Here is a 12,647-nt window from a genome sequence, read left to right as displayed (position 1 = left end):
TGAGGCCGAACCCTGTTCTTGGGCCCTGCCCCCTGGCTGCCCCACGGACCCTCTGGCTGCTGGGCCTGCTGGCCCAGGCCCCGCGAGGTGGCTATCCCTGTCTCCTGCGCCCCTCAGAGATCAGGCTCCAGGCCAGATGGGGGAGGGCAGCGTGGGGAGACCCGGACAACCCCCCACTCACAGGACACTGACCTGGCACTTTGGGTGTGGAGGGCCCAGGCTGGCAGCAGGACAAGCCCTGGCCACTCCCATCGCCTTCGCCAGCCACATGGCCACAGGCTGGACCTCCCTGCTTGAGGGGAGCGGGCGTGTTTATGCAACTGCGGGGAGGCCGCAGCCCGGCTGGCAGTGCCGCAGCTCAGCACAGCGCTGACTCGGCAGAGTCCCCGGCACGTCCCCACTCAGACAGGCGACCAGACACATGCACGCACACACAGAGATAACACACGTGTGCACGCACAGACAGATGGCACGCGCATACACACGTGGGCAGGCACACGCACGGGCTTCCTGTGGACGCAGGTGCGCACACGGAAATGCACCGCCACGCAGTGGAGGGCAGACAGCCGTCTCCCAGCTCCACTGCTCACACGCCGCCCGCTCCGGCACCTGTTCGGCTCCCTCCCTCCCAGCTGCCCTCCCCACTTGGGGTGCCCTCCCTGGGGACGTCTGCATTCAGGCTGCGCCTCAGCTCGGCTTCTGGGAAGCCCACCCAGGACACCGACTCTCCTCAGTCATTTCGTTTTCTTAACAAGACGCCGGCCCCGCTCCCCAGCCCCCGGCAGCCACACCCTGTTTCCGTCTCTATGAATTAGAGAAGTGGGATCATCCAGGAACTGGCCCTTCCGGGCCTGGCTTGTTTCACTTAGCGGGGTACCCTCCAGTTCATCCATGACAGCACGTGTCGGACTCCCTGCCCTCTGCAGGGCTGACGGCCATGGTACGAACAGACCGCCTGTGGTGACCCCGCACTGCCGAGGGCACCGGAGTGACGCCGGGGGACAGTGTGACATCTCCGGCTGCTGCCCGTCCTCGGTGAGAGCCGAGCAGTGGGACTGCGGGGTCACATGGCGATTCCTCTTCCGTTTGGGGGAACTCCACTGTTCCCACAGCAGCTGCACCCCTCAGCGATGCCCAGGGCTCCGGGTTTCCTAATGGTGGCAGCAGGGGGATTTTTTTGTGTGGGGTTTTTTGTTTTTTTGTGTTTTGTTCTGGGGGGCATGGCACACGGGCTAGCCATCCCAGGGGTGAGAAGTGTCATCTCATCGTAGTTTAATTTGCATTTTCCTAGTGATTAGAGGCGTCATCACGTGACGGGCTGTTTGTGCATCTTCTTCGGAGAAAGCCTGCTTCCATCCTCCACCCGTTCTCAATCGGGTGCTGGTTTTGTTGAGTTACAGGAATTCTCCATGGCTTCTGGTGGCATCTCCTCTTACGTTTTTGCCCAACTATGAGCTTCTCAGATAATCACTGACCTCATGGTCTAACATGTCAACACCTCCCAACTCTCTCCCTCTCTCCCGCCCCAGCCCTCTCTCGCGCTCTCTCTCATACACACACACTCACACACTCACTCTCACACACACACACACATACTCACACTCACACACATACTCACACACACACACACACACTCACACACACTCACTCTCACACACACACACACACATACTCACACACACTCACTCTCACACACACACACACATACTCACACTCACACACATACTCACACTCACACACACACACTCACACACATACTCACACACACACCGTCACTGCACACTTGGGGCCTGCACGCTCGTCTTCCCCTGAGAAGCCCAGGGCTGAGAGCTCACAGTAGACCCTCTCCTCTGGCCGGAGCCACACCTCAGGCAGTGCCTCGGTTTCCCCACCCAAGTCAGGAAGGGGCCTCAGGCCTCTTCAGTCCTGGCAGCCAGGCACGGTCAGCTCTGCCCTGCGCTCCCCACTGGCAGGCGAGGCCGCTCTCGGCCTGTGTCATGGTGGCCGGGGCCCTCAGGCCCAGTTACGGACCGGAAGCTCAGACAGTGCTCTGGCGGGCACAGAGCCAGGGGCACCCAGGGGCACCCAGGACTCTTCCGGGTCCGCCCTGCTCCTCCCCCAGAGCCAGGGGCAGGCTCACAGCACAGGAGATGGTTCGGTGGGGGTTTGGGTCTGTGAGCAGGACTCCCTTTCTGTGTCCAGGGCTCGCTGCCCACAGCATTCAGAGCAGCCAACCAGAGGGAGGACCAACGAGAGGGAGAGAGGGAGGAAGGCCAGAGGCAGGGAAGGAGGACGAAGGCATTTATTCAGGCCCTAGGGCGTGGGGACAGACAGGTGCGTGCGGCTGGGCAGACGGAGGGGTCCGGGGTGCTGCAGAGCTGGTGCGGCCTCCATGGGCCCTCCTTCCGGCAGCTCCTGCCGATGCCAGCATCACGTGCCGTCCCAGCAGGGCCCCGGGCTCCCTGAGGGCAAAGGGCAAAGGGCACAGCGTCGGTGACGGAGCCGAGCCAGGCAGCAGGGTGTGGGCTGGGAGTGGAGTTGGTGCCATGGGAGGCGGACACAGGCTGTGGCCAGCAGGGCAGTAGGACTGAGCTCCCCTGGGCAGGCTCACCTGGCAGGCTCAGCTGGGCAGGCTCAGCTGGCCATGATGTGCTTCACGAACGCTGGAGGAAGGAGGAAGGAGGAGGAGGAGGCTCGGCCCGGGCAGCCCGGCCCCGGCCCCCGAGCCCCCCTGCGCCCACCTTCGTAGTTGATGCAGCCGTTGGAGTCCTCCTGCCCGGCCATCAGCTTCTCCACCTCGTCCTCGGTCAGCCGCTCGCCTGGGGGCGGCAGGGTCAGCGTGTGGGCGGGGAGGGAGGACGTGAGCCTGCTGCGGCTCTGCCTCCCCTGTGCCCGGTGGCACTGCCCTTGCCCCAGGCCTTGGCGCAACCCCGGCCTCCGAGTCCAGAGAATCGGCGACCAGGCAGGAAGGGCAGGGCCTGGGTGCCCGGTTCCCGCCTGGCTCTGCCCCTAAAGTCGCCGAGCACCCCCCGTGTCCCCACGAGGCTGGGGGTACAGCCTGGTCCGGGGAGCAGGGTGACTGCCCCGTGCTTTCGTGTGTGCCATGCTGCTGCCACCCTGGAATGCCAACTCAGCTTCTCCCACGCCCAGCCACACAGATACACACATACACACACGCACGTGTGCATTCACACTGGCACACATGTACACACATATGCACACACATACTTACAAACACACATGCGCAGATACACACGTACACGAATAGATACACATACACGTGTGCACACACATACATGCATGTGTGCACACACACTCATATACATAGATATGCACACGTACACGAGTAGATACCCATACTCACACACGTATACATATACACACTCTCACACTCACACCGACGCACAGACTAGCACACACGTACACACACCCCAGAGTCCGGCTCAGGTCTGGGCGCACAGTGGGTGCTCAAGAAGCATGTGCTGCAGGAAAGTCTGTGCCAGGGGAGGCACCTGGCAGGGGTCGGGAGGCCCTGAGCAGGCCCGGGATCTGCGCGGCCACCAGGGGACGTGGCTCTGGGTCTTACTCGAGCGGAGCTCCTGGGGCCATGTCGCCCTGTCCGGCCCAGAGCTGCTCCCACCCCCTGAGGGCCCCCCGTTGCTGTTGCCGCCCTGGGGCGCCTCACCCAGCGTGGCCAGCACGTGCCGCAGCTCGGCGCCCATGACGGTGCCGTTGCCCTCCTTGTCGAAGACACGCAGCCCCTCCACGAAGTCCTCGTAGGTGCCCGTGTCCTTGTTGGTAGCGATGTGCTGCAGCATGGGCAGGAACGTGTCGAAGTCCATCATCTTGGTGCTCAGGTCTGCGGAGAGAGGCCGTGCCAGCAGGCCCCGCCCCCGCCCCCCAGGCGCCTCAGGCACCCCGACAGGCATCTTCCCGCAGCCCGTTCCCCAGGAGGCTCGCCCGCCCGCCCGCCCGGCACCTGCCTCCTTCGGGGAAGCAGTCCTTCCTGTGCCACCTCCTCCTCCACCCCCACCCCCCGCCCTGCCCTGCGACGGGCCAGGCGAGCTGAGCCCGCGGTGGCCGCCCTGGGACCGGACCCAGCCTCCTGGGGCCAAGCAGGCCGCCCTCCTGGTCTCGGTGGCCAGGGAAACCGGCCTAACCCACCCCTCACCACCCTCACCACCCTCACCACCCTCACCGAGATGCCAGGGCCTGGGTGGGGGGGGGGCAGAGGGAGATGATGGGGTCTGGTGGGGGCAGAGGGAGAAGCGGGGTTCGGGGGGGCAGAGGGAGAAGCGGGGTCCAAGGGGGCAGAGGGAGAAGCGGGGTTCGGGGGGGGCAGAGGGAACCTGGTCTGCACGTGGTCAGCCCTGGAGGTCGGGTGGGGGGGCCTCCCCCAGGGGCTGGGCAGCGGCCAGCGCTCCTCACGACCTGTCAGCTCCCCGGAGCCGCCTGTCCCCGGCTGGACGGCAGAGCACAGGGCACAGCAGGTTCCCGTGGCCCCACGTGGCAGCCCTCGGCGCTCTCGAGGGACCAACCTTCCTGCTTGGGCTTCCCCAGCACACGGAGCACCTCGGCCTGCGTGGGGTTCTGGCCCAGCGCCCGCAGCACGTCCCCGCACTGGCCGTACGTGATCTTCATCTCGCACTTCGGCGTGCGGTCGAACAGCATGAAGGCCTCCTTGAACTCTGTGAGAATGTGGACTGTGACCCCTGGCCAGAGCCCCCTCACCCCCCAGCCAGAGCCCCCTCACCCCCCAGCCAGAGCCCCCTCACCCCCCCAGCCAGAGCCCCCTCACCCCCCAGCCAGACCCCCCTCACCCCCAGGACTCTCCGACGGGCCCAGCCCCACCCTGCAGCCCAGGGTCACACTCCACTCACCTTCAATCTGCTCTGGGGTGAACTCGATCTGGAAGGAGACCCCAAAATGAAGGCAGACCCCAAAGATGCCTCAGAGAGCGGGGCCAGACGCAGGCCTCAGCCCTCAGCCGTCCACCCTGTCCCCATTCCCACCCCAGCCTCCAGGAGGCAGGACGCGCCACAAGAGTGTGACGGGCTCATCTCCACAGGGTGTGTGTGTGTGTGTGTGTTTTCGTGTGCATTCACGTGTGTGCATTCACGTGTGTGTGTTCACGTGTGTGTGTGTGTCTGTCCCTCAGAGCCCTCAGGCTGGGCACTGCCGCTCGCGTGGCCCTGCCTACACTGGGCCCTGCACCCCCCTCGAGGGCAGGGCAGCCCCCCCCCCCACACACACACACACATGCAGCCCAGCCAGGGGAGCTGCTGAGGCAGCATTGGGGCGCCTGAGGCCAGAGGCCTCCTGGAACCCGCTCTCCTCCTGGTCTCCCCCTCCTCACCGATACCAGGGCTATTTTTATCCCTCAGTCACTGCCCCAAAGTCAAGGTCACAGGAGGGAAAGGAGCTTGGGGGAGGGGATCAAGAGGGGCACCTCCCCCCCTGCTGCTCCCTCGGGGCCCCACCAACCCCCACAGAGCAGGCAGTGAGGGGAGTGCCCTGCCCCCAGGCCCTGCAGCTCTCCCCAGGACCCTGCTGAGGAGGCCACCTCCACCACCCCACCTCCACACCTCCACACCTCCCCACCACCCCTTAACACCCCCCAACACCCCCCAACACCCCTCAACACCCCTCACCACCCCCCAACACCCCTCACCAGCCCCTCACCAGCCCCTCACCACCCCCCAACACCCCTCACCAGTCCCCAACACCCCTCACCAGCCCCCAACACCCCTCAACACCCCTCACCACCCCCCAACACCCCTCACCAGCCCCCAACACCCCTCACCACCCCCCAACACCCCCCAACACCCCTCACCAGCCCCTCACCAGCCCCTCACCACCTCCCACCACCCCCCACCACCCCCCACCACCCCCCAACACCCCTCACCACCCCCCAACACCCCTCACCACCCCCCAACACCCCTCACCAGCCCCTCACCAGCCCCTCACCAGCCCCCAACACCCCTCACCACCCCCCAACACCCCTCACCAGCCCCTCACCAGCCCCTCACCAGCCCGAGGTGGGTCAAGGGCACACAGGGCCTCCCTGTTCCCTCCTGGAGAGGGGCGTGTGCCAACCCCGGATCCGAGGCACCTGGGTCCAGGTGACCCTACCAGGGGTTTGGACACACCAGCACCGAGGGGACCGGGGGTCAGGAGCCAACAGGGCGCAGGCTGTGGAAGCGCCCAGCACTGCGAGGAGGCTGCCGCCCTCCGCTGAGCAACAGGCCCAGAGCAGGGGCTCCGCACCGCGGCCTCCGCCGAGGGCGTGTGCCGGGGGCCGAGGGCTGGGGGCCAAGGGGGCCGGGGGGCCGGGGGCCGAGGGCCGAGGGCCGGGGGGGCCGGGGGCCTGGGGGGCCGAGGGCCGAGGGCCTGGGGGGCGGGGGGCCGAGGGCCTGGGGGCCGGGGGACCGGGGGGCCGGGGGCCGAGGGGCCGAGGGCCTGGGGGTCCGGGGGCCGAGGGGCCGAGGGCCTGGGGGGCCAGGGCACCGGCCTCTGCCTCAGCCGGCAGCCGGGCAAGGGCTGGGAGGCATCCAGGAGGCAGAGCGCAGGGAGGGGCAGGTGCAGGGTGCGTGCCGCTGTGCGGAGGCCACAGGTGAGAGTCGCGGCTGCTCCTCCAAGTTTAGCCTCTGAGAGCCTCCAGCCCCGAGGGCTCCTGGGACCACTGGTCACACCGTGAGCTGAGCTTCCCGCCTCCCAGTCCCCGCCTCGGAGCTGAGGCCCTCGCAGCTCTGGGCTCAGCCACTGGAGGTGAGTGTGGCCCAGCCTGGGGGCCTGGCTTCCTCTGCCCCCCCCCCCCAGGGCTGCCTGCTGCAGGGGGCGGGGGGGGGGGGGCTCCAGGGACCAAGGATGTGAGCGAGGCCCAGGGGAGACAGGTTCTAAACCACCAACAAGGGCACTGGGCCCTCCCGCTGGCTTCCCCCTCCTGCCCGCCACGCCTGCCTGAGCCCGAAGCCCAGGGCTGTCTGCGGAAGCTTCCAGCATCAGCTCCTGCCCACTTTCTGAGTCGCCTATCCTGGTCCGTCTGCTCTGGATCCAGTTCCCTCCCTGTCCTCCCTGCCAGAGCCCGGCCCCACACCCACCTTGACCTTGGAGGCATCAAACTCGTTCTCCTTGGGGGGCTCGGGCTGCGGGGCCGCGGGAGCCGGGGCGGCGGCCGGAGCCGCGGCCTTGGGGGCCGCCTTGGCCTCTTCCTTCTTGGGCTCTGGCTTTTTGGGGGCCATGGGGCCGTGAGCACGGACGGAGGACGGACGGACGAGGAGAGGAGGGAGCAGAGAGCCAGGTCGAGGTCGGGTGGGGCACCGCCTGCCCTTGGCCTTTATCTGGCCTGGGCACCTCCCCCAGCCCCCGTGCACAATGGGGACAGGGCCATAAAAGGACACTGGCCGCAGGGGCTATTTTGGGGCCTGGGAAGGCATTGTTCAGGCTCAGGAGCGAGGGAGGGAGAGGGAGGGCTGTCACCTGTTGGGGGGGAGGGGAGGGCAGAGGCTGTGCTCAGCACCCTGAGAGCACGCCAGGCCAGCCAGGCCCGCGTTCAGCAGAGGCTGGCTGAGTGTGTGCCGGGGGCTGTGCACTGGGTGCTGGGTGCTGGGTGCAGGAGGACTCAATCACCTGAGGCCCCTCTCCAGCTCAACTTCCCACCTGTGCACTGAATCCCCAGGTGTCCGCCTGCACCCGCACAGAGGGGGGCTGTCTGGGGCCTGGGTGTGTTGGGGGGGCTCTGTGTGCCCATGGGGGTCTGTGCGTGTTTCCTGGGTGTCTGGAGAGGTGTGTTCTGTGTGCACCCTGCCGTCTCTGTGTGTGCTTGTCTGTGTGCCTGTGTGTCCGTGTGTCTGTGTGCTTGTCTGTGTCCGCGTGTCCGCGTGTCCGCGTGTACTTGTCTGTGTATCTCTGTGTCCGCGTGTCCGTGTGTCCGCGTGTGAGGGTCTCGGCTCTCAGGCAGCTGCAGCCGCAGCCGTGAGCCTTAGGGCTCGGGAACAGCACCCAGGAGGCCGAAGTCTGGGCGCCTGTCTGGAGGGCGAGCCTGGCGCACCCAGCCTCCAGCTCAGCACACCAGCCCGGAGGCCATTTCTCCCTCCGTCTCACCCTCACTCTCGTTGCCTCTCCCACAGCCCCCGCCACAGATCCCCCACGTGCCACATGCCTGCTCCCCACCGACCCCGGGCCGGGTGCCCCTCTGCCTGGTGTGCCGGGCGCCGCTCCAGGCCCCCCGTTTCCCTCCGCCAGCCTTTGGGGGGACCTGGACGGCCGCCTCTCTGAGGGACCCGGTGGGGGTGAGGTTTGCCCAGCCAGAGCCCCCTCACCCCCAGCCAGAGCTCACCCCTAGGTCCCGCCTCACCCCCACCCTGGAGGGCCCAGCCCTGGGAGCCGGCAGACAGAGACCAGGGCTGGCCACGCGGGAGGGGGGGGCCAAGGCGGCCGGGGCCTCCCGCACACAGCGGGGAGCAGGGACAGCTTGCAAACACATTGGGCCCATCCCTGCCCGTGTCAGGAGGGGGGTGCCGGGGGAGGGGGACAGGCGGGGGAGGCGGGGGGGCAGGCGGGGGAGGAGGGCGGCCCGTTATTTTTAGTGCCTGGAGCCTTTGACAGAAACTTCAGAGGCAGCGTCCCCCTTCCCCCCCAGACCCCGGGGACCGCGCTGGGTGTGGGCTGGGGCTGGAGCCGAAGGAGGACCTGCCAGGGCCCCCCACATGCTGGCCCGTCTCTCCCTGCCACTCAGCCTCCGGAGGGGACAGCAGTCCGGGGCCCCCCGAACGGGACCCGGGACATTCCTCCGGCATCTGGAGGCAGAGTGTCCTCCTGGAGCCCTGACAGCTTCCGGTGCCGGGAGCGAGCGCTCCCTTTCTCCAGATGTTCTGTTCGGCTGAGGACCAGGACGGCGCGGGGAGAGCCACAGAGACGAGCCGGGGCCCCAGGAGGGGCTGCGGCCGGAGGGACACACAGGGCCCGGGAAATGGAGGCCGGGCCGCGGCTTACACAGGGTTCCCCATCTCTTCTGTCTTGTTTTTTGTTGTTAGTCCGCACCCCACTGGTTTTAGAGAGAGAGGGAGAGAGAGAGAAACATCGATGTGAAAGAAACACATCGACTGGTTGCCTCCTGCACGTGCCCGACCTGGACCTGGGCCAGGGAGGAGCCTGCAACCCAGGTACATACTCTGTGCCCTGGACCGGAATCGAACCCCGGACCCTTCCATCTGCAGGCCGACGCTCTATCCACTGAGCCACACGGCCAGGGCCACACCACCGCCCTCCCTTGGACACCATGGGCGTCAGGGAAGCACCGGCGGGAGACAGGGCCTCCGGCCACGGTTCTGCACAGGAGTGGGCGGCTCAGGCCCAGCGGAGCCGCACAGCACCCTTGCTCCGTCTGTGGGTTCCCGCACGGAGAGGGGTGTCTTGGTCCCTCTGCTTGGTGCACAGGGCGGTGAGGTCCTGCGGACGGGACACCATGCACAGAGCTCTCCCCACTCCACCCCAGCCCCGGCCCCAGGCGGAAGCTGGCTGGGCCTTGGACTGAGCTTCCTGCTCACCCAGGGGACCCGTTCAACCACCGCTGACACCACCCCTGGCCGGACGCCACCCCCGGGCTGCCTGCAGGATCGGCTGCTGAGGCCAAGAGCCAGCAGGGCGGCCAGGTGGGCAGGCAAGTGGGCAGGGAAGGGGCAGCAAGGACAGCCCACACCAGGCCTGGCTCTCACCTCCCTCCCAGGTCCCCGCCGGATAGAGCTCCAGGTGCTGCAGGAACGCCAGCCCAGCAGGCAAGAGCCGGGCAGGGCCCGGGTCCTGGGAGCCCAGGGCTTGGGAGGGAGGGGCCTGGACCCGACCCCTTCGGCTCCTCCAGCTCGTGTCCTGGTGGTGGTCCTGTCCGGGCCACCTTCCAGAGCCCTCTCCGCAGCCCCCTCCCCCACCGCACGCACAGCCAACGGGATGCTGGGAAGACGGGGCCTGATTTCTGAGGACCCTGCCGTCAGAGGCAGGAGAGCCTGGCCACACTGCCTCCTCCTGGTTCTCCCTGCTCCCTGCCCCTCACCTCCCCGGGACCCGGCTTCGGCCCCGGCCCCGCGGCTTCTGTCCCCCCCGGACCTGCCCCTCGGCCCTGCCTCCCAGCCCTGCACCCCTAACAGGAGCTTGTTTCCTTGTGACTGTGTTTCTGTATTTTTATTGGTTTCAGAGAGGAAGAGAGGGAGAGAGAGAGAGAGATATCCATGATGAGAGAGAATCATGGATCAGCTGCCTCCTGCACACCCCGTCCTGGGGATGGAGCCTGCACCCCAGGCCTGTGCTCTAACTGGGAATGGAACCATGGCTTCCCGGTTCTTAGGTTGAAGCTCAGCCGCCGAGCCAGGCCCGCCGGCTCCTGTTTCTTACGTGTGTCCGCCCGTGAGTGTCAGCTGCGCAGGAGCTGTGTATCTGGAACAGAACAGGATACACAGTAGGCACTCAACACGTGTTGCATGAGCAAATGTCCCAAACATCTCCATGTACCCACCTCCCCACAGGGGACAAGGACCCTTGCCAAACCCCATCCATCCCACAAGGGATCTGGGAGAGCAGGGGGCGCCTGGGGCAGCATCGCAGTCCTAATTCTAGCCCTATCCCTAACCCTAACCCTAACAGTAACGCTATCCCTAACCCTAACCCTAACCCTAACCCTAACCCTAACCCTAAGCCTAGCCCTAACCCTAACCCTAGCCCTAACCCTAACCCTAACCCTAACCCTAACCCTATCCCTAACCCTAACCCTAACCCTAACCCTAACCCTAACCCTAACCCTAACCCTAACCCTAACCCTAATCCACCTGCTACTCCCTCAGCTCGGCCTTGGCCTGCTCTCTGAGCCACTCCCATCGCCCAGAAAGCCCTCTCAGCTGCCCCGGGGGCTGGGGCTGACCTGTGGGTTGGGCAGGAAGACAGCATGACTAGCAGCCAGCAGGGGGCGCTGAAGGGATAGGAACTGGCCTTTGGATCCTGAGCCCAAACCTCTCCCCAGAACCCAGAATGCAGACCTGGAACCTGGAACCCCAAGCCCAGACCCCAGACTCCAGTCTCAGGAACTGAACCCCAAACTTAGAGCCTAGAACCCAGAGCTCAGGACCAGAACCCACGCAAGGGACCCAGACTCCCAATCCCGGATGCCAGACCCCGACCTCAAGCCCAGACTCGAAACCCAGACTCCAGACCCACACACATGCCCAGACCCCAGGCCGGGGCCCAGGACGGGGCTGCTGGGTCCCAGGCTGGCACTGCCCGCTGCTCTGCAGACGAGGGCAGGCGGGAGGGTGGGCGGAGGGGTGAGGTCCTGGCACACAGCGGGCGGGAGCTTGGCAGACCCGGCAGCGTTCAGAGGGGCTGAGGAATGTCCCTCATCCCGTCAGAGCCTCTTCCAACTCGAGGAGCTGGGAATATGGTGGCCGCGAGGAGGGGGGCGGGCCGGGAGGGGGGCCGGAGGGCCGGGGGGGGGGGGGGGGCCGGGAGGGCCGGGAGGGGGCTGGGAGGGCGGGGGGGGGCCGGGAGCCGGAGGCAGGGAAGGAGGGTCTGGCTCCTCACATGCCCTGGTCCCCACCGCAGGCGCTGCCACCGCCCGGCCCTCCCTGCCCGCCCTCCTGGCCAGGGCCCCGGCTGGGACGCAGGCCCACGCTTCCCGGACGAGTCGGCGCGGCCGGCCCGGCCCAGAGCCTCGAAGTAGGTCAGATGCTGTGGGCAGCAGGTCCCGGGGACCCGAGCCCGACGGGCACAAGCAGGCCAGGCCGCACCTCACCCCGCAGGGCGCCCCGCGCCAGGTGCCGGGAACGCAGGCCCCACACACGGGCCCTGTCCCTGCCCCGCTGCCCGGACCCTGGCTGGAGGCGGCATGAGGCAGCCACGAGGCGAGGGCCCAGCGAGAGGAGCGCGGGCCCGCCCCGGCCCCAGAGCCTCGGGTGCGAGTGGGACTCTGAGGAGGACTTCCCAGCAGGGCTGCTCGCCACCGACAGGATGTGGCCTGCTTCCCGGAGGCACAGCCCAGCCCTGGGAGGCGGGAGGGGTGGCCAGGGGGAGCGGGAGGCTCCTGAGGGTCTGACCTCGGCGGGTCCTGCCTCCTCTGGGCCTCAGTTTCCCCGTCTGTGCAATGGCCCGGGGGGGGGGGGGGAAGGCTGTGTTCCGAGGACAGACGCTACCCTGAGTCCCAGCCTGTCCTGCCACCCCCATGCCACACACAGACGACTCTGTCCTCTGCGAGCCAGGCCCAGCCTCAGGCCCCACCCGCTGCCCACTGTGCTGACGGGACCAGCTGCTCCAGGCCTGTGGTTCGGGCGGGCGGGGGGCGGGCCGCGGGCTGGCAGGCAGGCCCTGGTTTGGCCCGGGGACCTATAATCAGCCCCTGCCCCTCTGATCCCGGCCCAGGACTGACGCTCAGGCTGTGGTGTCCTGGCCGGCTGTGGCCGCGGCCGCTATATTTGGGAGCCCAATTGGGCAGAGGGGCGGGGTGGACGGCAGGGGCCTCCGGGGACCAGGGTCCGCGGGGGACCGGCTGGGGGACAGTGTAGGCCAGGCCTGGTCCTTCGGGGGGGGGGGGCAGAGCCGTGGTCTCGGGGCCCAGCCTGAAGGGACCTGTCCTCGGTGGCTGGTCTAAGGAGGCAGACTGGAAATGC

General features: G+C 67.2%; 1 protein-coding gene across 2 annotated transcripts; it reads right to left on the bottom strand.

Annotated features, from left to right (window-relative positions):
• Positions 1-2,284: 2,284 nt before the first annotated feature.
• Positions 2,285-7,279, bottom strand: MYL3 (myosin light chain 3). Of its 2 annotated transcripts, none has more exons than XM_036430222.2 (7): positions 7,101-7,279; positions 4,881-4,908; positions 4,539-4,688; positions 3,686-3,859; positions 2,742-2,819; positions 2,612-2,663; positions 2,285-2,462 (listed from the first exon to the last, which is right to left on the bottom strand). In XM_036430222.2, the coding sequence occupies exons 1-6, from the start codon at positions 7,239-7,241 to the stop codon at positions 2,635-2,637; spliced, it is 600 nt and encodes a 199-aa protein (XP_036286115.1). In that variant the 5' UTR covers positions 7,242-7,279; the 3' UTR covers positions 2,285-2,462; positions 2,612-2,634. The 2 variants fall into 2 exon arrangements, with proteins under 2 accessions (XP_036286115.1, XP_045434770.1); XM_045578814.1 differs by having other exon boundaries at positions 2,285-2,465; positions 2,627-2,663.
• Between the last annotated feature and the right edge of the window lie 5,368 nt (positions 7,280-12,647).

The sequence above is a fragment of the Pipistrellus kuhlii genome, unplaced genomic scaffold (genome assembly GCF_014108245.1).
Source record: "Pipistrellus kuhlii isolate mPipKuh1 unplaced genomic scaffold, mPipKuh1.p scaffold_m20_p_103, whole genome shotgun sequence".
NCBI lineage: Eukaryota > Metazoa > Chordata > Mammalia > Chiroptera > Vespertilionidae > Pipistrellus > Pipistrellus kuhlii.
This window is presented reverse-complemented; position numbering and strand designations above follow the sequence as displayed.

What these genes read in the sequence shown, in the direction of transcription:
- MYL3 (XM_036430222.2), bottom strand. Translation starts at nt 7,241, where the DNA reads ATGGCCCCCAAAAAGCCAGAGCCCAAGAAGGAAGAGGCCAAGGCGGCC. An exon ending in CACCCCAGAGCAGATTGAAG is followed by an intron (nt 4,689 to 4,880) that starts GTGAGTGGAGTG and finishes ACATTCTCACAG; the next exon opens with AGTTCAAGGAGGCCTTCATG. An exon ending in GCACGTGCTGGCCACGCTGG is followed by an intron (nt 2,820 to 3,685) that starts GTGAGGCGCCCC and finishes TGCCGCCCCCAG; the next exon opens with GCGAGCGGCTGACCGAGGAC.